At 46.0% G+C, this 27,549-nt stretch overlaps 1 protein-coding gene and 1 pseudogene across 3 annotated transcripts in view; both read left to right on the top strand.

Annotated features, from left to right (window-relative positions):
- SMOX (spermine oxidase) overlaps window positions 1-27,549 on the top strand; it is a 109,646-nt gene that overhangs the window by 54,489 nt on the left and 27,608 nt on the right. For 2 of the 3 annotated variants that reach the window (XM_073342924.2, XM_073342926.2), the window contains exons 2-3: window positions 13,556-13,790; window positions 22,263-22,489. In XM_073342924.2, the coding sequence (XP_073199025.1) occupies window positions 13,583-13,790; window positions 22,263-22,489 (435 nt within the window). In that variant the 5' untranslated portion in view covers window positions 13,556-13,582. Of the gene's footprint in view, window positions 1-13,555; window positions 13,791-21,273; window positions 21,351-22,262; window positions 22,490-27,549 lie in introns of those variants that run through there. The other variant, XM_073342925.2, reaches the window with a different exon arrangement.
- On the top strand, window positions 259-4,227 carry LOC144930469 (uncharacterized; annotated as a pseudogene).

Genomic DNA, 27,549 nt, shown 5'->3' with positions numbered 1-27,549 from the left:
TCCCCAAGGAGGGGATTAGCGCTGAAATCGACATCGCCGTTTTGAATTAGGGTTAGCGTGGACACAATTCGAAGGTATTGGCCTCTGGGAGCTACCCCACAGTGCACCATTGTGACTGCTCTGGACAGCACTCTGAACTCAGATGCACTGGCCAGGTGTACAGGAAAAGCCCCGGGAACTTTTGAATCTCATTTCCTGTTTGGCCAAGCAAGCTCATCAGCAGAGGTGACCATGCAGAGCTCATCAGCACAGGTGACCATGCAGTCCCAGAACTGAAAAAGAGCTCCAACATGGACCGAACTGGAGGTACTGGATCTGATCTCTGTATGGGGAGAGGAATCTGTGGTATCAGAACTACGCTCCAAAAGGCGAAATGCCAAAACATTTCAAAAGATCTCCGAGCCCATGAGAGACACAGGCTGCAGCAGGGACGCAACACAGTGCTGCGTGAAACTTAAGGAGCTCAGACAAGTGTACCAGAAAACCAAACAATCAAACGGACGCTCCGGGACAGAGCCCCAGACATGCCACTTCTACGCTGAGCTGCATGCAATTCTAGGGGGGGCCGCCACCACTACCCCACCCCTGTCCATGGACTTTGATGATGGGGTACTCTCTGCCATGGCTGAGGATTTTGCGGATGGGAAAGATGAGGAGGAGGAGGAGGAGCTTGAGGAGAGCACACAGCACACTGTTCTCCCCGACAGCCAGGATCTTTTTCTCACCCTGACTGAAATACCCTCCCAACCCAATGAAGCCGGAGAAGGGACCTCTGGTGAGTGTACCTTTTTAAATATAATGTATGTTATAAAAGCAAGCGTTTTTTAATGATTAAGTAGCGCTGAGGACTTGGGATGCATTTGTGGCCAGTACAGCTACTGGAAAAGTCTGTTAACGTGTCTGGGGATGGAGCGGAAATCCTCCAGGGACATCTTCATGAAGCTCTCTTGGAGGTACTCTAAAAGCCTTTGCAGAAGGTTTCTGGGGAGAGCAGCCTTATTCCGTCCCCCATGGTAGGACACTTTACCACGCCATGCTAGTAGCAAGTAATCTGGTATCATTGTATGACAAAGCCTGGCAGTGTATGGTCCCAGTGTTTGCTGGTATTCAAGCAACATCCGTTCTTTATCGCTCTGTGTTATCCTCAGGAGAGTGATATCGTTCATGGTAACCTGGTTGAAATAGGGGAATTTAATTAAGGGAACATTCAGAGGTGGCTGTTTCTACTGGGCTGTTTGCCTGTGGCTGAAAAGAAATCCTCCCCGCAGTTAGCCATGTGGTGGTGGGAGGACAGGGCGGGCATTGGTGCTGAGCTGTTCGTGTTTGGCTAGCAGGTATCTTCCCTGATACCAGCCACACGGTGGGGGGAGGGGTAAGCAATCATCCCAGAGAATTGGATGGGGGTGGGGGGTTAGTTTGGTTTCTGCTGCTCCACGTTAACAGGAAAACTGCAGCACTAAATGGCCAACACAACGTGCTTTGCTTGGTATGGGAGAGGAGGGCGCTGCTGTTATGAAGGTTGCAGAAGCCAAAAGACTATGGCTTACCATGTCTGCCTGCAAGCCGAATTCTGTTGCCCGGCACTGCGTGTGTGATCTCTAACACCAAAGCCGCAGGCACTCAATATAAGATGCAAAATGTGACCTTGTACCAAAATCACATGTGCTATGTACACAGGGAAGAAAGGAGAGCAGCAGAATACGGACCCTGGACTTCAGAAAAGCAGACTTTGACTCTCTCAGGGAACTGATAGGCAAGATCCCCTGGGAGAATAACATGAGGGGGAAAGGAGTCCAGGAGAGCTGGCTGTATTTTAAAGAATCCTTATTGAGGTTACAGGGACAAACCATCCCGATGTGTAGAAAGAATAGTAAATATGGCAGGCGACCAGCTTGGCTTCACAGTGAAATCCTTGCTGATCTTAAACACAAAAAAGAAGCGTACAAGAAGTGGAAGACTGGACAAATGACCAGGGAGGAGTATAAAAATACTGCTCGGGCATGCAGGAGTGAAATCAGGAAGGCCAAATCACACCTGGAGTTGCAGCTAGCAAGAGATGTTAAGAGTAACAAGAAGGGTTTCTTCAGGTATGTTAGCAACAAGAAGAAAGTCAAGGAAAGTGTGGGCCCCTTACTGAATGAGGGAGGCAACCTAGTGACAGAGTATGTGGAAAAAGTTAATGTACTCAATGCTTTTTTTGCCTCTGTCTTCACGAACAAGGTCAGCTCCCAGACTACTGCACTGGGCAGCACAGCATGGGGAGGAGGTGACCAGCCCTCTGTGGAGAAAGAAGTGGTATGGGACTATGTAGAAAAGCTGGATGTGCACAAGTCCATGGGGCCGGATGCGTTGCATCCGAGAGTGCTAAAGGAGTTGGCGGATGTGATTGCAGAGCCATTGCCCATTATCTTTGAAAACTCATGGCGATTGGGGGAAGTCCCGGATGACTGTAAAAAGGCTAATGTAGTGCCCATCTTTAAAAAAGGGAAGAAGGAGGATCCTGGGAACTACAGGCCAGTCAGCCTCACCTCAGTCCCTGGAAAAATCATGGAACAGGTCCTCAAGGAATCAATTCTGAAGCACTAAGAGGAGAGGAAAGTGATCAGGAACAGTCAGCATGGATTCACCAAGGGCAAGTCATGTCTGACTAATCTAATTGCCTTCTATGATGAGATAACTGGCTCTGTGGATGAGGGGAAAGCAGTGGACATGTTGTTCCTTGACTTAGAAAAGCTTTTGACACCGTCTCCCACAGTATTCTTGCCAGCAAGTTAAAGAAGTATGGGCTGGATGGATGCACTGCAAGGTGGGTAGAAAGTTGGCTAGATTGTCGGGCTCAACGGGTAGTGATCAATGGCTCCATGTCTAGTTGGCAGCCGGTATCAAGTGGAGTGCCCCAAGGGTCGGTCCTGTACTTAGGACAGAAGAATCCAATGCACTGCTACAGACTAGGGACCGAATGGCTAGGCAGCAGTTCTGCAGAAAAGGACCTACGGGTTACAGTGGACAAGAAGCTGTATATGAGTCAACAGTGTGCCAAGAAGGCCAGTGGCATTTTGGGCTGTATAAGTAGGGGCATTGCCAGCAGATCGAGGGATGTGATCGTTCCCCTCTATTCGACATTGGTGAGGTCCTCATCTGGAGTACTGTGTCTAGTTTTGGGCCCCACACTACAAGAAGGATGTGGAAAAATTGGAAAGCATCCAGCGGAGGGCAACAAAAATGATTAGGGGACTGGAACACCTGACTTATGAGGAGAGGCCTGAGGGAACTGGGATTGTTTAGTCTGCAGAAGAGAAGAATGAGGGGGGATTTGATAGCTGCTTTCAAGTACCTGAAAGGGGGTTCCAAAGAGGATGGCTCTAGTCTGTTCTCAGTGGTGGCTGATGACAGAACAAGGAGTAATGGTCTCAAGTTGCAGTGGGGGAGGTTTAGGTTGGATATTAGGAAAAACTTTTTCACTCGGAGGGTGGTGAAGCACTGGAATGCGTTACCTAGGGAGGTGGTGGAATCTCCTTCCTTAGAAGTTTTTAAGGTCAGGCTTGACAAAGCCCTGGCTGGGATAATTTAGTTGGGGATTGGTCCTGCTTTGAGCAGAGGGTTGGACTAGATGACCTCCTGAGGTCCCTTCCAACCCTGATATTCTATGATTCTGTGAATAGTGTTGTTCACCGTGAAAGAGTATAGCTATTGTTATGTATAATGTATCTTTTAAAATACTTCACTCCCTTTTTTTCCCTCCAGCAGCTGCAAATGTTTCAAGCCTCCCTCCTCTGACCCAAAGGCTATCTCAGATAAGGCGGCGAAAAAACCGCACATGCGATGAAATGTTCTCTGAGCTCATGCAGTCGTCCAGCACTGACAGAGCTCAGCAGAATGTGTGGAGGGACACAATAGCAGAGTACAGGAAAGTGGCTGATGAATGTGAGGAGAGGTGGCGGCAGGAAGATCAGAGGAGGCATGAGGCAATGCTGGGGCTACTGCGGGAGGTTCATGAATGGCAGCAGGATCACAGACTGCCGCTGCAGCCCCTGTTTAACCGCCCTCCCTCCTCCCCGGTTTCCATAGCCTTGTCACCCAGACGCCCAAGAACGCGGGGTCGGGGGGAGGAGAGGCTCCGGGCACCCAACCACTCCACCCCAGTGGACAGCCCAAGTAAAAGAAGGCTGTCATTCAAGAAATTTTAAAGTGGCCTTTTCCTTCCCTCCCACCCTCCTCCCACACCCCACCAGGGCTACCTTGTGAGTTATCTCCCTATTTTTATAATCAAATAATAAAGAATACATGTTTTTTAAATGATAGTGACTTTATTTCCTTTGCAAGCAAGCTGTGATTGAAGTGGGCAGGGCGGGTGGCTTACAGGGAATTTAGAGGCAACCAAGGGGGTGGGTTTTCATCAAGGAGAAACAGACAGAAGTGTCACACAGTACCCTGGCCAGTCATGAAACTAGTTTTCAAAGCTTCTCTGATGCTCAGCGCTTCCTGCTGTGCTCCTCTAACCGCCCTGGTGTCTGGCTGCGCATATTCAGCAGCCAGACGATTTGCCTCAACCTCCCACCCCACCACAAACGTCTCCCCCTTACTCTCACAGAGATTCTGGAGCACACAGCAAGCAGCAATAACAATGGGAATATTGGTTTAGCTGAGGTCTAAGCTAGTCAGTAAACTACGCCAGTGACCCTTTAAACGTCCAAATGCACATTCTACCACCATTCTGCACTTGCTCAGCCTATAGTTGAACAGCTCCTTTCTACCATCCAGGGTGCCTGTGTACGGCTTCATGAGCCAGGGCATTAAGGGGTAGGCTGGGTCTCCAAGGATAACTATAGGCATTTCAACATCCCCAACAGTTATTTTCTGGTCTGGGAAGTAAATCCCTTCCTGCGGCCGTTTAAACAGACCAGAGTTCCTGAAGACGCGAGCGTCATGAACCTTTCCCGGCCATCCCACGTTGATGTTGGTGAAACGTCCCTTGTGAGCCACCAGAGCTTGCAGCACCATTGAAAAGTGCCCCTTGCAGTCTATGTACTGGCTGCATCCGATGAAGTGAGCTGTGCTCACGAAAGCTTATGCTCAAATAAATGGGTTAGTCTCTAAGGTGCCACAAGTCCTCCTTTTCTTTTTGCGAATACAGACTAACACGGCTGCTACTCTGAAACCTCCCAAGATAGGGATATGGGTTCCATCTGTAGCCCCACCACAGTTAGGGAATCCCATTGCAGCAAAGCCACCTAGTATGACCGGCACATTTCCCAGAGTCACTACCTTTGATAGCAGCAGCTCAGTGATTGCGTTGGCTACTTGCATCACAGCAACCCCCACAATAGATTTGCCCATTCCAAATTGATTACCGACTGAGCGGTAGCTGTCTAGCTTTGCAAGCTTCCACAGGGCTATTGCCACTCGCTTGTGAACTGTGGGGGCTGCTCTCATCTTGGTATTCTTGCGCTTCAGGGCAGGGAAAAGCAAGTTACAAAGCTCCATGAAAGTGCCCTTACGCATGTGAAAGTTTTGGAGCCATTGGGAATCATCCCAAACCTGCAACACTATGCGGTCAAACCCGTCTGTGCTTGTTTCCCGGGCCCAGAATCGGCGTTCCACAGCATGAGCCTGCCCCAGTAACACCATGATCTCCAAATTGCTGGGGACTGTGGTTTTAGAGAAATCTGTGTTCATGTCTTCATCATCGCGCTTCCGTCACCTCCTCGCCTGGTTTTTCAGGAGCTGGTTCTGCATAAACTGCATGATAATGCTTGAGGTGAGCTGAACGGGCTCCATTCTTGCTGTGCTATGGCATTTGCTCGGGCGATCCAGGGAAAAGGGTGCGAAATGATTGTCTGCTGTTGCTTTCATGAAGGGAGGGCATGATGACATTTACCCATAACCACCCACGACAAATTTTTGGCCCCATCAGGCATTGGGAGCTCAGCCCAGAATTCCAGTGGGCAGCGTGGACTGCGGGAACTGTGGGATAGCTACCCATAGTGCACCGCTCGGAATGTCGACGCTTGCCACGGTACTGTGGACGCACACTGCTGAATTAATGTGCTTAGTGTTGACGCATGCACTCGACTTTATACAATCTGTTTCCAAAAATCGACTTCTGTAAAATTGGAGTACTTTCGTAGTGTAGACATGCTTTGTTGTCTTTCCCTTCCCTTATGTGGATAAGCTCTACTGGTAAGAGCATCTTTATACTGATGTAACTGTTCACATTAGGCATGTTGTACCCCTTTAACTATACCAGTATAGTTAGTGGTACATCTTTTGTGTGTAGAGAAGGCCTGTTTGTCTCCACTGTGAGGTAGACACACATTATAGCAATGAAGGGGTTCTTCCATTACTGTCGTAACTCCACCTCCCTACGCGATGGTAAGTTGGTCAAGGAAAGAATACTTCCCTTGACCTAGCTGTGTCTACACAGGGGATTAGGTTGGCATGGCTGTGGTGCTCAGCGGTGTGGATTTTTCACACCTCTGAGTGCCGTAGCTAAACGGACCTACATTTCAAGTGTAGACAAGGCATAAGAGTGGGTAAGAATTTGAATGGTAAGAAAAATGAGAAGCCCAAGATATGGGCCAAATGCTGAAGTCTTCAGTCAGGTTGAACTTCCGCTGAAGGAATGTTGAGCACAAAGTGCTCAGTGGGAGTCTGCTTGAGTAAAAGGGAGTATGGACTTCAGAATTTGATTGTAAGCTCTTCAGGACAGGGCAAGTCTTTTTGTTCTTTGTTTGTACAGCACCTCGCACAATGGGGTCCTGGTCCATGATTGGGGCTCCTGGGTGCTACACTGCTACTAACCACATCATGATAATTTGGCTTGCCCAAAATTAAACAGGTTGTGCTGTATTGTGCTCAGTTTATAATGACTATTTATTTGTATTTTGGCAGGCCCCATTATGCTAGACACTGTACAAAAAGAACAGAAGATAGTCCCTGCCCTGAAGGCCTTGTATTCTGAAAGATAAGACAGAGAAACAGAAATAAACAAGTAATTATTAATAGCTGTATTAATTATTTATAGAGGGACCAAATTAAGCTAGGTGCCTTCAAACAAATAAGACTTTGTCCCTGCCCAGAACTCTTACAACCTAAGACCCTGATCCTGCAACTGGATCATCTGCTTGGACTTCCCTCTTGCGTGCTGTCCTGCTGGAAGTCAAAAAGGCTATGCACAGGGGCAAGGGCCCACCCAAAGGGAACCAGGTGCAGGATCGGTTGCTGAACTGAGATGACCACTGGAGATAATCGTACAGGGAGTCCATAGGCGGTGAAGAGAGCAAGCATTGCAGTTACAAGCCCTTGAGTTTGCTTTGATGTTTCCATGCACGTCTTGGTGATGGATTTATTTTTGCAGACATGTGTCGGTACTTCTTGGAAGCAGAATCATGGCTTGTTTAACTCTGCGAAGCAGGAATAGAGAAGAGGGCAAGCGGTGAGGGGAGCTGAATGAAAGTAGGTGGGGTGGGTGAGGGAGTATGGAGTGGAGAAGCAGGTGGAGGAAGGCGAGCAGGGAAGTGCAGGTAATTAAAACCAGAATGGAGGCAGTAGTGGGTAGATGATGAGGCTAAGCGGAAGTGGGGAGATGGTGAAATTAAAGGCTCTGTCTTCCCTGCAGAAAAGTTGGGGGTTTTTACAGCAGGATAAAAATCCTAGTGGAGATGAGGCACTGCAGTTTGACTGGAAGGTGGCTGCGGGAGGTCAGCACTATACTTGCCTGGTTTACCTCGTGGTCAAACTACAGATGCCTTGTCTCCACTGGGATTTTATCGCAGGCTAGCTAATGTGCGCTAGTTCTTTCATGGAAAAAACACTCCGCCGCCCCCCCCCCCCTTTTTTTTTTGGCAGTGAAGACAAAACCTTAAAAGCCCAAACCTTGCAAACTTCTTTCAGTGTTGGAGTGAAGGGTGACACTTACACATTGGCTTGGGTGCTGTCTTGCAGCCTGGCAGATACTGAAGGTATTATGTCCAATAGACCCATGATTCATGCGCTCCTCTTTCTTACGAGCCCAACACACTGTATTAATTGACAGTGAAATAATGTGCAGTGTGGAATTATAGATTTTTATATAGTATCGTCATTTTACTGCATATTATGGTTTAGAAGCCTAGGATCCTATTATTTTAATTGTCTTCCCCTCTGTAAGTTGTATAGTAAAATTTGAGCAAGCTAAATAATGGTGGTTTCTACATTGTACATGACATATGAAATACCCTGTTATTGTCTCATCTGTCTAGACAGATCTTGTAAACCAAAATGAAAATGCTGAACAGAAAGGGAACCCACATGTTCTTTAAGTTTTTGGTGGCGTGAGAACATCCTTTTTATTAAGTTGAGAATGCTGTACTGGAGATCTGAGACAGTAGTTCCTGTTTAAAGCTTACAGTATTATAAACGGTAGAGGGGACTGTTCCATATCCAGGCCTTTATAACATACTCATCAATACAGTATCTGAGAGTTCCCACAGCTAGCATGGAGAAGATGATTGTTTGAAGAATTTTTAAAACTCATGTTGATTGCATTAAATCCTAAAATACATCACCATATTTTACCTGAGTGAAATAAAGTACTCAGTTTTAATTATAGTATAACCTTTATAACAGACGTTACTTTACACTTTGTGCTTTACACAATGGTAATTAAGCTTCAAACTACCTCTGTGAGACTTTTATAATCCCAGTTTGCAGACGGATAAACTGCAGGACAGGGAAGTGATATAATTTTCACACAATGATCCAGTGGCAGAACCCAAGGATCCTGGCTCCCTGTCCGTCTAGTATTTCAAAGAAATTAGGGCTGTCGATTAATCGCAATTAACTCAAAACAATTAATCGCACTGTAGAATAGAATACTAATTGAAATTTATTAAATATTTTTGGATGTTTTGCTACTTTTTCAAATATATTGATTTCAATTACAACACAGAATACAAAGTGCACAGTGCTCACTATACTTTATTATTTTTATTACTAATATTTGCACTCTAAAAATGATAAACAAAAGAAATAGTGTTTTTCAACTCACTGCATAAAAACACTCTTGTGCAGTGGTTCTCAAACTTTTGTACTGGTGACCCCTTTCATACAGCAAGCCTCTATATACATTAAAAACACCTTTTAATGTATTTAACACCATAATAAATGCTGGAGGCAAAGCGGGGTTTGGGTGGAGGCTGACAGCTCCTGACCCCCCATGTAATAACCTCGCGACCCCCTGTGGGGTCCCAACCCCCAGTTTGAGAACCCCTGCCCTAGTGCAGCCTCTTTATCACGAAAGTGCAGTTTAGAAATGTAGATTTTTTTGTTACATAACTGCACTTCAAAACAAAACAGTGTAACACTTTAGTGCCTACAAGTCCACTCAGTCCTACTTCTTGTTCACACAATTGCTAAGACAAACAAGTTTGTTTACATTTACTGGAGATAATGCTGCCTGCATCTTATTTAAAGTGTCACCTGAAAGTGAGAACAGGTGTTCATATGGCACTTTTGTAGCCGGCATTGCAAGGTATTTATGTGCCAGATATGCTAAACATTCATATGCCCTTCATGCTTCGTCCCCTATTCCAGAGGACGTGCTTCCATGCTGATGATGCTCGTAAAAAAAAAAAAAAGTGTTAATAAAATTTGTGACTGAACTCCCTGGGGGAGAATTGTATGTCTTCTGCTCTGTTTTGCCATATATTTCATGTTATAGTATGCCATATATAACATGTTATCGATGATGACCTAGCACATTTTGTTCGTTTTAAGAACACTTTCACGGCGGAATTGAAGGTACCAATGTGAGATTTCTAAAGATAGGTACAGCACAAGACCCAAGGTTTAAGTATCTGCAGTTCCTTCCAAAATCTGAGACGGATGAGGTGTGGAGCATGGTTTCAGAAGTCTTAAAAGAGCAACATTCTGATGTGGAAACTACAGAATCTGAACCACCAAAAAAGAAAATCAACCTTGTGCTGGTGACATCTGACTCAGATGATGAAAATGAACATGCATTGGTCCACACTGCTTTGGATTGTTATCGAGCAGAACCTGTCATCAGCATGGACGCATGTCCCCTGGAATGGTGGTTGAAGCATGGGACATATGAATCTTTAGTGCATCTGTCACGTAAATATCTTGCGACGCTGGCTACAGCAGTGCCATGCGAATGCCTGTTCTCACTTTCAGGTGACACTGGAAACAAGAAGTGGGCAGCATTATCTCCTGCAAATGTAAACAAACTTGTTTGTCTGAGCGATTGGCTGAACAAGAAGCAGGACTGAGTGGACTTGTAGGCTTTAAAGTTTTACATTGTTTTCTTTTTGAATGCAGTTTTTTTGTATATAATTTGTAAGTTCAACTTTCATGATAAAGAGATTGCACTACAGTACTTGTAATGGGGGAACTGAAAAATACTATTTCTTTTGTTTTTTACAGTGCAAATATTTGTAATAAAAATAAATATAAAGTGAGCACTGTATACTTGTATTCTCTGTTGTAATTGAGATCAATATATTTGAAAATGTAGGAGACATCAAAAATATTTAAATAAATGGCATTCTATTTTTGTTTAACGGCGCGATTAATCACACAATACATCTTTTTAATCTCTTGACAGCTCTAAAAGAACCAAAAGTGTCTGACTTCCTACCTTGAGCAGTGTAAGATTCTTGAATTTGTTTGTTTGGAATTGGTAGGAATGGATCCTTGATTGATTTTACAGGCCACTGGTGCCCATTGGAACAGCAGGAATTGAGAAATCTATGAGACACCTTCCATCGGGAGGTGGGTGAAAAAGAAATGAGGTATGGGTGAGGGATTGGTGTTGAGGGGAAGGGGAGACACGCCATGATAAGAAGCCCAGTCCCCCTATTACTTACAAATAGTGAGAAAGGGGTCGGTGCTGTTATGTTTACCCGGGTGCTGTCTATAGATCCCGTTTACAGGGTGTGCATGTGCTTCATCTTTCATATCAGCCTCTGGCTCCTAAGTATCTAAAACCTGAAGCTGTAACCTACCCCCAGCTGCTGAAAGAAAGGAGTTTTGTGTCTTCGCCCTACTCAAGAGCTTGTATGCAAAACGAAGGAAAGAGTTCTCTGCTACTCCTTCAGCCTCCGATGTTCGGCTCCAACTTCCCCATAAATAACTCCAGTGCACACTCCTGCTTGCCCATAGCCAGCAACAGTGGCCAATAGGTTCTAAATAACAGCAATGAAATTGACTAGAGTCTTGTTAATTAAACATTGCCGCTTAGAAATGCGTCCACACCATGAAGACTACAATCTTTTGCTGGTGTACTGATGTTGGTCAGGGGCGTGAAGAGGTGTGATTTGTGGCAGTGTGACAGGCGTTGGTCGGTCCTCTGAGCCCCTAGGGGCGATGGAGAGCTATGGTCTCCGGGGCAGGCCTCAGCCACACCTTCCGGGTGCTGGGGAATTAGCGGGGAAGGTGTGCCGGCACGAGTCAGTAGCGCGCCCCTCGGGCAGGGGAGCGCCGGGGTAGGGGAACGCAGGCCCACCCAACTCCACTGCCTTCCAGCCCAGGGCCCCGACAGTGGCGGGAGGCGAAAGTCCCACCGCTGGGTCAGCGGGGCCGTCTGTGCCCGCTGACCAAACACACTCACCCCACGGTGTAGTTCGGCCCCTGGGCTAGTTCCTACCCGGTCTCTCAGGCGGGCCGCTCCGGTCCCTCCATCTCCCCCGGGTATTCCGCTGCGGGCCGCTCCGGTCCCTCCATCTCCCCCGGGTATTCCGCTGCGGGCCGCTCCGGTCCCTCCATCTCCCCCGGGTATTCCGCTGCGGGCCGCTCCGGTCCCTCCATCTCCCCCGGGTATTCCGCTGCGGGCCGCTCCGGTCCCTCCATCTCCCCCGGGTATTCCGCTGCGGGCCGCTCCGGTCCCTCCATCTCCCCCGGGTATTCCGCTGCGGGCCGCTCCGGTCCCTCCATCTCATCCAGGTATTCCGCTGCGGGCCAACCCCGCTCCCCCTCGGTATCGGACTCCCGCTGGCCCGGGCTGCAGTCAGGCCCCTCCAGGTCCTCTGGGTATTCAGCGGCGGGCAGCCCTGGTTGCCACAGGCCTTCCTCCTGGTCAGGCTCCTCCTTGCCCAGGGCTTCGCCTGGGTCAGCAGCAGGATCGTGAGGGAACAGCCTGTGTCTGTCTCCCTCCCTGGTGCTCTCTTCACTGGGCAGAGGGCCCCGCCCTTTGTACTTCCTGTCCCACCCTTCCCCTTCCGGGGATTGGTGGAAGCTTGGCCTGGCCCCGCCCACTCAGGCTGCAAGGGTGGCTCTTTACCCTCTGGTTCGGAGGGGAGCCACCCTGGCTCCCTACAGGCAGACATAGCAGTGCTGGGAAAAGCCTTTAGTGTAGATGCAGATAGACTGGTAAAACTGTCCTTTTACTGTTATAGCTTATTATGCTTAGGGGGACTGGAATGAATTATACTGGCACAAGCATTGGTTTGATGGTGTAAGCTGTGTCCATACTAGGGTGACGAGATGTCCTGATTTTATAGGGACAGGCCCAATATTTGGGGCTTTTTCTTTTATAGGCACCTCTGACCCCCGTATCCCGTCCTGATTTTTCACACTTGCTATCTGGTCACCCTAGTCCACGCTAGGAGTGCTTTGCTGGTATAGTATAGCTATACTGGCAAAGGATTCCAAGTATAAACCTGGCTGAAGTTGCACCAATTTCAAACCAGTTTCTAAACTGATTTAAAATGGCACAGTTTTAAGAAATAGCATCTGGATGCTAGATGGATGCAGTTTTGCTATTTATACCACCGTTTACATGACTGCTGAACTTGGACCATCATCTGTCTTCTCCATATCTGATCTCTGCATACTGCACAGAGGTGGAGAAGTTTAGTTAATATGTGCAAAGTGCTTTGAGATCCTCAAAGGAATGGTACCTCAGAAGTGAAAAGTAGTGTGACTGTTTTGTGATCATTAGTGCATTTAGTCACATTTCTTAACAATGCAATAATCAAATAGCCCTCTAACGAGCAAACCCGAGATTCTCCTCCCCACCTGCACTTTCCGTTCAGCTATTGGTTTGATATCTGGTCTTTCTGCTTTGAGCTAAGTCCCATTTACCTAGTATCATATTTATATGATCTAAAGCTTATGCTTTGTGGTTGCCACAGAAGCAGAATAAAGTTACATTACTTCTTTGAACAGCTAGTTGTCACAGGGTGTGTGTTTTTTCTCTACCACAAAATTGCCACCTCAGTAGGTTATATAAAGAGACAGGAGGTCAGAAATCCTATGAATTTGCTGGAAATTGTTACATGGTTACAATGTAGAGGGTGGAGACTGCAGTAGGTTCAACTATTGATGCTCCAGAGTCGAGACCAGAAACTCTTACATTCCAGGCTGATCTTTGTTGCCCTTTCTGTGGTTCCCATTTGAAAGGACTTGTTCTAGTTCATAGGTTGACTTTCTTTTCTGCTAGTCATATATCTAGAGGCACCCCCAAATTTGCTTCTGTGCTGAGAGAAGAAATCTTCGTGAAGCGTGGAGAGTTGTTGGCTTAGTTCCTTGAACCTGTTTGTTTGCTTTTCCTTAGATTCCTTAGAAGGAGAGCTTGGACGGCATGCAAAGTTGTGAAACATCTTCAGACAGCACTGATGATCCTCTTAGTAGTGGCCTACGGAGAAAACGACAGCCTCGAATAGTAGTTATTGGTGCTGGCCTTGCGGGCCTGTCAGCTACAAAATCTCTCCTGGAAAACGGTTTCACGGATGTAACAATCCTTGAGGCATCTGACAGAATTGGAGGCAGAGTGCAAAGCGTCAGACTTGGTAAGGAAAATGTTTTTGTACCGTTGTATCAGACTCTCTCGTCTCACACTTCCGGCAAGATTTTGTATTATTACGAGGGTTAATTTGTTAGATATCCTCTTTAAGCTATTTCCTGGTCATTTGCACCTGCAAATGGGTATTTTAGCGTGCAATTACCCGGCTTCTGGGTGTAATGGGTTATTGTTCATGTGTGGGGCACAGAGCTTCCCAAGCACTCAGAGCTTTAGATGAAAAGCTCTGCAGAAGTGTAAAGTATTATTGTGAAGTGAAGGTGTTGGTGATCAATTGGCTTTATAAACAGAGTTCAGCGTGGCTGAGGGTGGGGAAGGGTATTTTTCTCCAGTAACTTGAATGTGTGAACTAGGAAGTCCCATCCTCCCCAGACCAGCCAGGACTAGCAGCTGAGCCTGGCACAGGGTAGGGAGCCGGGTCTTCCCCAGTCCCACCCCTTACCCCACAGTGATTTACCTCTCTGCTGGCTGCCCTGGGCACCTGAAACATACTGCTGGGGAGAGTTGCATGACCGCTTCTGTGGCTTCCCTTTGCTGCCCCGTCAGAAAGTCATTTTAATACAGGGAGGCAAAGAAATCTGCGGGGGACATACATTCTGCGCGTGCAGAGTGGCACAGAATTCCCCGACAGGAGTAACATTAACACTACCAACTGCCCTGTCTTCATTAGGCATTTGCTTCACATTACTCACCATGAATTAGCTAACGTGGGATAGGAATACGAATTCTAATCTGATCTCATCCCAGCCCAGGTAGACGGACATGCACTAGCTCTACTCCAGCTAGCATGCTAAAAGTAGCAGCATGGATGGTGTGGCTTGGACGGCAGCCCAGGCTAGCCACCTGAGTGCCAAGCCAGGGGGTCAGGTAGCCTTGCCCTCAGGTGACTAGCTCGTGCCGCAATGTCCACACTGCTATTTTTAGTGTTCTAGCTCAGGCAGAGGTAGCGTGTCTGTCTGCTCGGCCTGGGTGATTCACTCCCAGCTGCAGTGTATGTGTACCCCAAGATACCTACGTTCTGTGGTCAGCAGATTACTGAATGTTCTTAGCCAAGAGCAAAGGTTGGATGCCATAGGAGAAAACTTCCTCTTCCCCTGCACAGCATCTGGGGCTGGGTCAGACCCTCCCCCAGCTGCAGGAAGCTCTGTAAACTACACCCCACCACTTCCTGTACCCATTGCTCTTCAGCTGCAGGGGGAGGGATCCCTGTACAGCTGCTGCTCCCCCATCCACCCAACCTCCATGCATCTGGACCCCCTCATACCCAGATCCTCCCGTCGATCCTCACCCCCTGCGTTCAGAACCTCCCTGATAAGCCCCACTTGCCCTGCACCTGAACCATCCCGATGAGCCACCGCATCTAGATCCCCACCGCACTGAGCCCCAATCAGTTGCACCTGGATTCCCACCCCACTGAGCCCCACCCCCGAACAACTGGACCCCCCACTGAGTTCCCTAAACCCAGACCCCCTGCCTAGCTCTATCCCCCACACACACAGACCCCCCCACCGGCTGAGCCCCAACCACCTTCACCTGGACCCCCCTGCAGAGTCCCATTACCATTGTGCCCAAAAACCCCCAACAAGGCCCTGTGCATCCAGATCCCCCCACTGAGCCTCCTGCACCCTGATTGTCCCACACAGAACCCTCTCAATCCACACCTGGATCCCCCCACACTAAGCCCCTCCACACTTGGATCCTGCCTGTCCACACCTGGTGCAACTGGCATGGAGGGGGGTGGTGTTCCTGGGGCAGGTCCAGTCCTCATGCTGTGTCAGGGTTGGGTGCAGCCTCACTGATGAGTCCGTTTCCCAGGGGTGGGGGTGCTGCAGGATGGTCTCCCACCTTCGTGCAACCAGTGGCCTGTGCTTCCCAATGCCATGCTGGAGCCTCCACATTTATTCAACAAATAAAATTTGCAGAATTTTAAAATATCTTGCGCAGAATTTTTAATTTTTTGGTGCAAAATGCCCCCAGGAGTATAAGGTGTATTAGCTAGTTGAGGTAAACCTTAGGCTCCAAATTGCCTGTCTTCACTAGGATTTTTCCTTATGTTAGTTACCATGTGTTAGCTAACATGAGGCAAGAACACCCCTTTCTTCCTAGAGAAGGCAAGGCTACAGAGTAACATAGTGAACAGGGAAGGCAAAATTAGGCCCTATATTAGTACAGTACAAAAAATTCCACAGGGAAAATATTGGCCCTTTAATATTCCAGACCTTTAACACTCCCCTCCACTCACATGCATGATCAAGGATATCTTGGACACAGCGCACAGGGAGTAAATGACACATTTCCCATTCTAATCTCTGTGCCAAGTCTCGCCAGCATTTGAAGTGCCCTATTCAGACTCCAGAGTTTAGATTTGTCAAATAGCCTTTTCATTCATTTCCCTTCTGAAAGGTCACAGGCACTCATGTTTATTTACTGTGGTGAGTTTATAGAGTAAAATACAGTAAGTGACGTAAGGCCGGGCTAAATAAAGTGAAAGAAGACCAGCTAGAGGCCCAAGTTAATGAATACAGAGAACCTGGTCAAAAATTAAACAAGTTAGTTGGCATTAGGGAGGTGATTCCATAAGACCCACGAGGTTCATTTACCTACTGGTAGCACAGAATGTACCTTCTTGTCTAATGTAGATGCACCTGTGAGTATCCCCTTTGCTTCTGTACAGGAGCAAGGCTGCCAGATTCTGGCTCAGAGGGCCTTTCATCTCCGGATCTCCAGTCTCTTTGAAAACATTCCTCATGGTTTAAATATTCAAAGCCACATCCTTAGCTGGTATAAACTGGTTTAGGTTTGACTTCACTGGAGTCACGCCTGTGTGTACCAGCTGGTGATCTGGCCCTCTGTATTTGAGGGCATATTGTTCCTGGTGGAGGGTTCTTGGCTGTTGAATTCTTTGCTACTGGTGATCAGGAGTAGCTCAAGTTTTCCTCCTATTAGGTCAGCTTGCAAGGCCTTTATACGCAGCCCCTCCTCCTCAGTGACAAAGCGCAGGCGTGGCCTAGTGATCTCTTCCTTGGGGTATGTCTTCACTGCAGAGGTAACTCAGTGTTTTCTTTAGTGTTGCCCCTAACCCCCCTCGTGTCCACACACAAAGCCCTCTCATCCGAGGTTGGTAGTTCTTTAAACCTGGGCTAGCTGGCCTGACTGGAGGTGTAGGCTAGAACTTGGGTACCACTTTCACTTGAGCGGGTAGCCCACCCATTTGACAATGAGGATGCAAGCTAAACCATTCAATTGCTGATAGTCCTCCAGTGCCTTCCCACAATTCCCCTCATGTTCTCTGAAGCACAGACAAGTTTTTCCATAAGTCCATTGGGAAAGAATCAGAGCAGCTCAGCTTTCTGCAGCACAAAAACTCATGGGATATGCCCCCTGAAGTCCTAGTGACACATGCAGGGGAGCATAGCACCAGTTAGGACACAGGCTTTGCAGTGTGTTTGCTCGCACCTGGGCTAGGCTAAGCTGTGTGCATAGATCCGGGTGCTGATAACTCAGGTAATCTGCAGTGAAGACATACCCTTGAAGACAGTTACTTAAGGTCTAAATTCAGATACCCTTACTTAGTAGCTGCAGTTCCAATGAGACCACTCATGGAGTTAGTTGCAACTCAACATAGACAAGTTTTTCAGAATTCCACTCAGGGCAATAACAAAGAAGAGGTGGAGTGTTCTGCTTTGATTATATATATATGGCTTCTGCATTGGTCTGATATACACATAGTAACAGTCAGGTGCTGCATCACAGTGGTGCATGGGAAATACATATTATAGCTAAATATGTATGTTAATGGGAGCAGCAGACCTATTTTATGAGGACTGTATACTATTCGCTTACTAAGGACTTGTCTACACTTACCAGGGGATCGACGCTCGGCCATCAGTGCATCGGCAGTTGATTTAGCAGGTCTAGTGAAGACCTGCTAAATCAACTGCAGATCGCTCTCCCGTCGACTCCTGTACTCCACCAGATCGAGAAGAGTAAGGGGAATTGAGTAAGGGAGAGCGTTTCCTGTCAACATCCCATAGTATGGACCCCGCAGTAAGTAGGTATAAGCTACACAGCGACTTGAGTTATGCTAGTCACGTAACTCAAATTGTGTAGCTTAGATCGGTTTTTCCCTGTAGTGTAGACAAGGCCTTATTCAAATGAGATTGGTATTGGAACTACTTGATTTTTCAAGCCCTGAAGGGCCCTGGAACTAAATGGAGTATCTGTGTAAAAGAATATAATTAACTGTGTAAAATTATCTGTGTAAAAGAATATGATTAACTTCACACTTCTAAAGAATTTATCATGCCACTTACTTCAGGAAATAACTGGCTTATCTGCTTTGAGTAATGTCAGTTAATGAGTTTCTAAATATACAGGTGAGCTAGACTATTTTTAGTTTCCCTGTACGGTATTTAATTACATTCCTCACAACGCCTCCTCACAGGAGAAAATGAAAGGAAATGGCTTTTCCTTTTTTGTTTGTGCTGTGACAGTAAAATTTGGTAAAAATAAAGAAGAATATGCTAGTATTTTGTGCTACTTTAAAAAATGCTGATGATTGAAAGAAAAAGAGCAAGATTCTATTTGGAAGTCAGTATTAATGCCAATTCATACTAGTGGAATGGGGACCACAGACTGACCTACATGTTTTATATACTATTCCTGCTAATAATCTTGTATGCTATGGATTGTATGAAGATCCCAGGTAATAAGATCACTGTCACTTCAAACCTGAAATATTTATGAGCACTGTACCATTGACTGCTGGTCTGAATCATTTCCACCAGACTGCATGCTCTATGGGTATGTTCAGAAGTTGCAATGCCTTAAATATTAACACATTTAGGCCCTGATTTTGCAAAGACTTGAGCACATGCTTTATGTGCCCATGTAAGTCTTTGCACATTCAGAGCCTTGACGGATAACTTCCACTGGCACTTTATTTCCTTTTGAAATTGTTCTTGGCTTGGAAAACCAAATGTCTGGGGGTTTGCTTTGAAATAGTGACTCATTTGTACAACTTGATAGCATCACTTCTAACAGTGAACCCACTGTAAATGTTAGCATACTTGGAATGGCATTTTTCAGAGTAGCAGCCGTGTTAGTCTGTATTCGCAAAAAGAAAAGGAGGACTTGTGGCACCTTAGAGACTAACTCTAAGGTGCCACAAGTACTCCTTTTTTTTTTTGGAATGGCGTTATGACTGAATTTACATGTTAAGCACTATGTGATGGTGTAATCCAGCGGTTCTCAAACTGTGGGTGGGGACCCCAAAGTGGGTCACGACCAGTGATGAGCTGCCAAAATCTTAACAACGGGTTCCCTCCTCACCCCACGAGGGGGTCGTTGCCCACCCCCACCGCCCGGGATTCCTGTCCCATCCAGCCTCCCAGCGTTCCCTGATACCTGCCCCCCCTAGACTCCTGCCCCATCCACCCCCCTCCCCTGTCCCCTGACTGCCCCCAGAACCGGGCAGGAGGGTCTTGTAGGCCATCATAGTGGGTGCCCACCCCACCCCTAAGAGCCAGAGGTACCTGCCAGGGGGCGAGGTGAGGAGTCCCGGAGGTGCTTACCTGGGGCAGCTCCCAGGAAGCATCCAGCGGGTCCCTCTGGTTCCTAGGGGCAGGGGAGCGTAGCTAGGAGGGGAGCGGCTGCTCCCCCACTGATCACATCAAAAGTGGCACCTTAGACGCCGACTCCCTCGGTGCTCTGGGGCTGGAGCACCCACTGGGAAAATTGGTGGATGCAGAGCATCCACTGGCAGCTCCCCACCCTGCGCCTGGCCCCAGATCACCTCCGCTCCGCCTGTGCCTCCTCCCCTGAAAGCACCGCTCCGCTCTGCTTCTCCGCACCCCCCCCCGGCTTCCCACGAATCAACTGTTCAGTGGGAAGCCGGGGCAGGCTGAGAAGCAGGCAGCGGCTTCCCGCTCAGGCCCAGGGAGGTGGAGGTGAGCTGGGGCGGGGAGTGGTTCCCCTGCGGGGGGCCCCCCCCCAGGTTACCTGCTGCTGCGTGGGCGGCCCCCCTCGCACCCCCCTGCCCCAGCTCACCTGTGCATCCCTGGGCCTGAGCAGGAAGCCAGCTGATTCGCGGGAAGCCTGGGGGGGCGGAGAAGTAGAGTGGGGAGGCGAATTCAGAGGAGGAGGCGGAGGTGGAGCGGAGGTGAGCTGGGGGTGGGGCGGGGAGCTGCCACCCACCAAATTTTCACCTTGAGTGCTCCAGGCCTGGAGCACCTATGGAGTCGGTGCCTAAGGCGCCACTTTTGGCCAGTTAAATTTAGAAGCCCTTTTAGAACTGGTTGTCCCTCGTGGAACAACCGGTTCTAAAAGGACTTCTAAATTTAACAACCTGTTCTAGCTCACCACTGGTCGTGACCCCATTTTAATGGGGTCACCAGGGCTGGCATTAGACTTGCTAGGGCCTGGGGCTGAAGCTGAAACCCAAGCCCCACCACCCGGGGCCAAAGCCCTACCCCCACCGCCTGGTGCAGTGGTGGAGCTCAGGTTACAGGCCCCTTGCCCGGGGCTGAAGCCCTTGGGCTGCACTTTGGCCCTCCTACTCGGGGCAGTGGGGCTGGGCTTTGGCTTTGCCCCTGAACCCCACCTGGGACAGTGGGGCTCGGGCGAGCTCAGGCTTCAGTTCCCTGTCCTGGAGTTGTGTAGTAATTTTTGTTGTCAGGAGGGTGTTGCGGTGCAGTGATGTTTGAGAACCCCTGGTGTAATCAATTGCACGATTCTTATCTTCTTCAGTAGGAAGTTATTGAGAGTGAAAACATCTAGGCTAGTAGCTAACCTGCTAATTCCTAATAAAATGTCCACGGAAACTGCAGGACATGCTGCATTGCATGGGGTTGACCATGATATTAAAGGGACAGTGTTGGGTCAAATTTAGTGCAAACTTTTGTTTTTGTACAAGTGAGCTTTTACAAACCCTAACTGTAATAAGAAATAATCCCATAAATTAAGATAAAATCCTCTAGAAATAGTGTTTCTTTTTAACCTAATAAATATCCCCCTGTGTTGTTATCAGCTTAAATTTTACAGAATTGGGCTAATACGTGAGAGTCTGAGGGCAAAACTGATGAGACCTAGACTATAGAGAACCGTGTAACTGACCAATCAGTTTGCATTGTCCAAACTGAGAAATGCAAAAAGCAAACAAACAGCACAGGTAGTGAAAAATAAATGATATTTTTTAATGTGACAGTGCATCTTTTTAAAGAAATCTTTCAAAGGCACAAATAATAAAATATGATCTAATTTTACCTTATGGATATGCAGGTAGCTTGAGTCCTTTTGGTAAACAACACACATTTTTAATTGCAGAAGAAAGCTTTCCTGCATGCTAAAGTAAGCAGCCTCAGGCTGCCATTACAGGACAGTCTCAGTCTTTCCTGAATTCGTCTGCTTTAGTGGAACAGATGCTTTTTTGCTCTGTACTTGAATAACAATCACCTTCCCTCCCCTTCCCTCAGACTAAATTTGATGTTTGAAGGCTTTGGGTGGCCTACCGATGCTCTTATTCTTTCCCTACCACTTCTTCAATATTTATGTAAGTATTCATTTATATTCTGTTTGCAGTTGTACAGTACAGATAGCCAACTCCTCTTTTCGTCCCCTAACCCCTCACACTTTCTGAGCAAGAGAGATCAATACACCCTCTGGTGCACTAAATTCTAATGATGTTCGTAGGGCAGACACCATTGAATTCTGCTGTTACACTGCTCAGAATCCGATACCAGGATATATAAAATACTCACATAGCTCTTTTGAAGATATAAAGCACTGTACAGAGGTCCTTCTAGCATCCTTGTGGTAGGTAAACGAATAGTATTCCTATTTTATAGGTGGGAAGGATGAAGTAGAGAGGCTAAGTGGCACCTGTTGAGCTAGTGACAATCATGGATTAGGACCTGGAGTTAGGGCTTCTGCATTGTTCTTGAACTATTAGAGACCATTGCTGCTGCATACCTTGGAATCTCTTTAGGGAGCACCCTTCTTGTGATTGATCCCCTTTTGTAGCACTGTATGACACTTGTTGTGCAGAGACCTAGGATAAACAAACATTAGTATGACACTTAAACCTGTCCTTAAGTGAAAGCACTTCTTCAATTCTTCAGGTTTCAGAGTAACAGCCGTGTTAGTCTGTATTCGCAAAAAGAAAAGGAGTACTAGTGGCACCTTAGAGACTAACCAATTTATTTGAGCATAAGCTTCCGATGCAGTGAGCTGTAGCTCACGAAAGCTCATGCTCAAATAAATTGGTTAGTCTCTAAGGTGCCACTAGTACTCCTTTTCTTTCTTCAATTCTTCAGTGTTGTTTTTTTGGTGATGTGGCATCATTGGGTAAATGTTCTATTTGTGCTTTATTTACTGCTCTTCATGTGTAGACTGGGGTGTGACATACAACATCTCTTTTTAAACGAGTTCATCGTATTGGTCTAATTGGATTGTTCCCCCCTAGAGAACGCCACTTTTGAACTGGGAGCTACGTGGATCCATGGTTCAAATGGAAACCCAGTCTATCATCTAGCAGAAGACAATGGCTTACTTGAAGAGACTACTGATGGTGAGAGAAGCGTTGGCCGTATCAGTCTTTACTCCAAGAATGGGGTGGCTTATCACCTTACCAACAATGGGCAGAGGATTCCGAAAGATGTGGTTGAAGAATTCAGTGATTTATACAACGAGGTTGGTATTTAGCAGTCCCTTCCAGTTGTACATTGGTCTGAAAACCACTAGACACTTGTCAGTGCTGAGACAGTAGAAAAAAAATTTTAATGCCTTCAGTTTCTCTACTTAAAATAAGTTTTGGATTTTTTAAAACCAATATGGTGCTTTCTGCTTAATTCCGTCACCGGTTAATGTGACGGAGCTCCTGGAACCAAATCACACCCTAGAAGAATGCCCCTTCTGTCCTGCCTTATCATTAGTTCTGATCCCTTCTAGCAAATATTGTGGGATAATTTAATCAATAGCTGTAGACTTGCCACTTAGCTAATAATAAGGAAGGGGCCCAAATGAGGCAGAACATAATAACTTAGGAAGTCTCAACTAAAAGATGTGGCAGTGAGACATTATTATTGACATTATAACTACTACACTATGCTGTGTAAGTTATGACATTCATCCTGATATGAATTACAAGCTCGATTTCATCACAGGTGCTGTGACAAATGTTACAAGGGTTAAATGTCATTTCTCTTTTGGAGAGAGCTTTCATTTTTATGGTTTGGAAGCTACTTGTAATGTTCATTCCTCTATCTTAAATGGTTTTCTCCAAAGATCTATGTAAAACAGTGCCTAAGCTCATGATAGAGACTCCAGACCAAGGAAAAATAGAAATGAAAGCACTAAAAACATTAATAAATAGAAAATGGCGGAATAAAAGTGGAAATACAGGTTCAGTAATGAAACGTGTCCTAAGCAAATACCCAAGGAAAAAGTGATCTTCGGTTTCCTAGATAGGTAGGGTCAGTCTCACTTTGGTGTAAATGGGTACCATTCCATTGATTCTAGTGGAGTGATGCCTGCTTCTGCTCAGGGTGAATGTGGTCCCTGATACTTAATTAATGGTTGAACAGATGTAAAATGGCATTACTTTTGTACTTTTATAATACCAAGACTTAGACTTAAACAATGCTAAAACAGCTTGCCAGGTTTCACTCTAAGTATTCTCCTGATTTGTTTCCTCTATTTCTAATTATATTTGGGTGACAGGCCAATATAAAATTTCCCCAATCAAAATGCTCTCAGAGTGGGTTACATAAAATGGGGGTGGAGGGTGGGGAATCATCCTTGCCAAGTTGTAACCATTTGTAGAGCCCTCAAAGTTTGCAACTGGATCTGAACTTCCCCAACACTTGTTTGGATAAATCTTTTTTTATAATGTCACACTCTGGGATCAGCTGGACATCGTATAATATATATTTAAAAATATGCACATGGATATTCAAACCGACATTGGTAAAATCCTTCACCAGAGGCCATTAAGGAAACAATAGTCATGGGGGGGAGAGGTAAAGTGCTATCATGGATCAGAGACAGAGTGGAAATGCTGATTTTCAACATAGAAGTTTAGCATTGTGCCATGACTAGGGCTAATGAATACATAGCCTGTAATTAATTGGGTTAATAGAGAGGATTGTGGGGAACATCCAAGGGGTCTAGTTAAAATAGGCATTTGGGCAACACAGCGGCAGATGAAATCCCACTTGGACAAGTGCAGGGTGGTACACTTTGGCAGGAATAGATTGAGCTGCTTTTACTTATTACTAGGTTCTAAAATTAACAGTAGCCCCTCAGAAAAAAGAGATGAGCTCAGGGGAAACCTCAGTTCAGAGTGCAGCAGTGATCAAAAAATAAAATGCTGGTCCGGTTCAAAAAAGAGAGAGAGGGAATAACACTGGAAATGCTGCAATGAATGACATTGTATATTGTCATTCATTGCAATGACATTATATATTGCTGCAATGAATGACATTGCTCTGTATACTGGTTTCAGTTCTGATCATCCTATCTCAAAGATATAGAAATATAGTAAGTGTATAGCAAAGGGGAATGAAAATCACTAGAGGCCTAGAATGACCTGTTGTGAAAAGCGAACAAAAAGAGGTGAGAGGTTTAGGGTAGCAGCCGTGTTAGTCTGTATTCGCAAAAAGAACAGGAGGACTTGTGGCACCTTAGAGACTAACAAATTTATTTGAGCATAAGCTTTCGTGATGAAGTGAGCTGTAGCTCACGAAAGCGTATGCTCAAATAAATTTGTTAGCCTCTAAGGTGCCACAAGTCCTCCTTTTCTTTTTACAGTTTACAGAGAAGACTAATACAAGTTTACAGAGGGATACAAAGTGAATGCTGAAGAAAAGTCAGTTTTGCACTTGGGGTTATCCTTTCCCATAATACAAGAACAAGGGGCCTGCCAGCAAAATTAGAAAGCAACAAACTTCAAGTTGATCTTTTTTTTATGCAAGGCATAAATAGCTTGTTACTACCACAAGATAACCTTGTGGCCAAGAGCTAAGAGTCAGAAAAGGATTTGACATTTATATGGGTAGTAAACACATCTGCTATTACATGTGCTGGGATAAAAATTTATAAGGGATCTCAGCACTCTTACTTTAAGACATAAATCAATCCTCAGTTGTCTGGGACTAAGAAGTAACTTTCTCCATACCCGTGTTGCACCATTATTGCCCATAATGGGAGAGTTCACACTCATCTTTGAAGCTTCTGGTGCTGGCTGCTCTCAAAGGTGGATGCTGGATTAGGTGGATGATTGTACTGGTCGGCTATGGCGAGTCCTGTGTTTCTCCTCTCTCTCTATTTTTGGGAACAAAAATAACAGAAGTTATTATGAACTCTTGAAAACCTAAATTGCAAAAGGAACCATATGTGCAAACACACTTGCTGATGGATGAAGTAAATAGGAAAGTGTGTAGTATGTGTGTGTGGCTTCAGGACCCTTTACTTTTGCATAACGCACAGACAAGAATGTGTTTCTCTTTACACACAGACTGAGTTAGCATGTTGCATTACTTGTAGCTTTTATATTTTTGGTTGTGTTGGTTCCATATGGTTTTAATGCTCTGGATGATTTGCAGGTTCTTGTGCCACATTTATAATTAAAGGGGAGGGGGAATGAAAAGTGGGCAGCCTGCTTCAGTTTGTATCTTGTCTTTATTCGTTGGTGGGATTGTATGTTGGGACATTTTACAACATCCCTAAAACCACTCTGAGCAAATAACCACTGCACTAAATCAGTGGCAAATAAGGCAAATCTGAAAACTGGATTCACGTGGCATATTTAGCTTTCCCTCAGGGTCATCTCCTGGGTCCTGACATACCTTTCCCACACAGGGTGATCTCCAGGCCACTTTCTGAGCCCTGAAAGTCCCCCACTGTGATCAGAGTTTCAGGGGGGCCACACTGAGATTGCTTAATCAGGGAAAACTGCAAGAATAGGGAAGACGATTCCCAAAACTGGTGGTTATTCTAATACTTAGCTTTACCAGCCAGCAACAAAACAGCTTCTACAATACCTTACTGAAAAAACAACGAGGAGTCCTTGTGGCACCTTAGAGACTAACACATTTATTTGGGCATAAGCTTTCGTGGGCTATAACCCACTTCATCAGATGCATGGAGTGGAAAATACAGTAGGCAGGTATAAATATACAGCACATGAAAAGATGGGAGTTGCCTTACCAAGTGGGGGGTCAATACTAACAAGGCCAATTCAGTCAGGATGGATGTAGCCCATTCTCAACAGTTGAGAAGAAGGGGTGAATATCAAAAGAGGGAAATTAAGTTTTTGTAGTCACCCAGCCACTCCCAGTCTTTATTCAGGCTTAATTTGATGGTGTCAAGTTTGCAAATTAATTCCAGTTCTGCAGTTTCTCATTGGAGTCTGTTTTTTAAGTTTTTTTGTTGAAGAATGGCACTTTTAAGTCTGTTATTGAGTGTCCAGGGAGATTGAAGTGCTCTCCTACTGGTTTTTGAATATTACAATTCTTGATGTCTGATTTGTGTCCATTTATTCTTTTAAGTAGAGCCTGTCCGGTTTGGCCAATGTACATGGCAGAGGGGCATTGCTGGCACATGATGGCATATATCACATTGGTAGATGTGCAGGTGAACGAGCCCCTGATGGTGTGGCTGATGTGGTTAGGTCCTATGATGGTGTCCCTTGAATAGATATGCGGACAGAGTTGGCAACTGGGTTTGTTGCAGGGATTGGTTCGTGGGTTAGCGTTTCTGTTGTGTGGTATGTAGCTGCTGGTGAGTATTTGCTTCAGGTTGGGAGGCTGTCTGTAAGCGAGGACTGGCTGTCTCCCAAGGTCTGTCAGAGTGAGGGATTGTCCTCCAGGATAGGTTGTAGATCCTTGATGATGCGCTGGAGAGGTTTTAGTTGGGGGCTGTAGGTGATGGCTAGTGGCATTCTGTTAATTTCTTTGTTGGGCCTGTCCTGTAGTAGGTGACTTTTGGGTACCCTTCTGCTCTGTCAGTCTGTTTCTTCACTTTCCCAGGTGGGTATTGTAGTTTTAAGAATGCTTGAGAATGAAAGCTTATGCCCAAATAAATTTGTTAGTCTCTAAGATGCCACAAGGACTTCTCTCTGTTTTTGCTGATACAGACTAACATGGCTACCCCTCTGAATACCTTACTGATTACCCAGAAGCACCAAACTCAATTCCCTTAAAACAATCCAGTCTTGGGCTCCCACCCAGACAGCCAAATCAAATCTAATGAGGATTACTGAAAATCTTATTCACCGTGTAAAAAGTTCTACCAATCCCAAAGGATCAGACACATTGCCCACCAGGTCAATGAATATTTTAGATCTTATCCAAATACACACTTACAGCCAATTCTTATGAACTAAACTAAGATTTATTTAAAAAGAAAACAGAGTGTAGGTTAAAATATCATTATACGTACTGGTATGAATAGAGTTCTTAGGTCAGTTTCATAATAGAGATGAAACAAAAAGAAAAGGAGTACTTGTGGCACCTTAGAGACTAACCAATTTATTTGAGCATGAGCTTTCGTGAGCTACAGCTCACTTCATCAGATGTTTACCGTGGAAACTGCAGCAGACTTTATATACACACAGAAATCATGAAACAATACCTCCTCCCACCCCACTGTCCTGCTGGTAATAGCTTATCTAAAGTGATCAACAGGTGGGCCATTTCCAGCACAAATCCAGGTTTTCTCACCCTCCACCCCCCCCCACAAATTCACTCTCC

This window comes from Lepidochelys kempii, chromosome 4, assembly GCF_965140285.1.
Source record: "Lepidochelys kempii isolate rLepKem1 chromosome 4, rLepKem1.hap1, whole genome shotgun sequence".
Taxonomy (NCBI): domain Eukaryota; kingdom Metazoa; phylum Chordata; order Testudines; family Cheloniidae; genus Lepidochelys; species Lepidochelys kempii.
The sequence above is the reverse complement of the archived record's forward strand: the minus strand, read 5'-3'. Positions and strand labels throughout refer to the sequence as shown.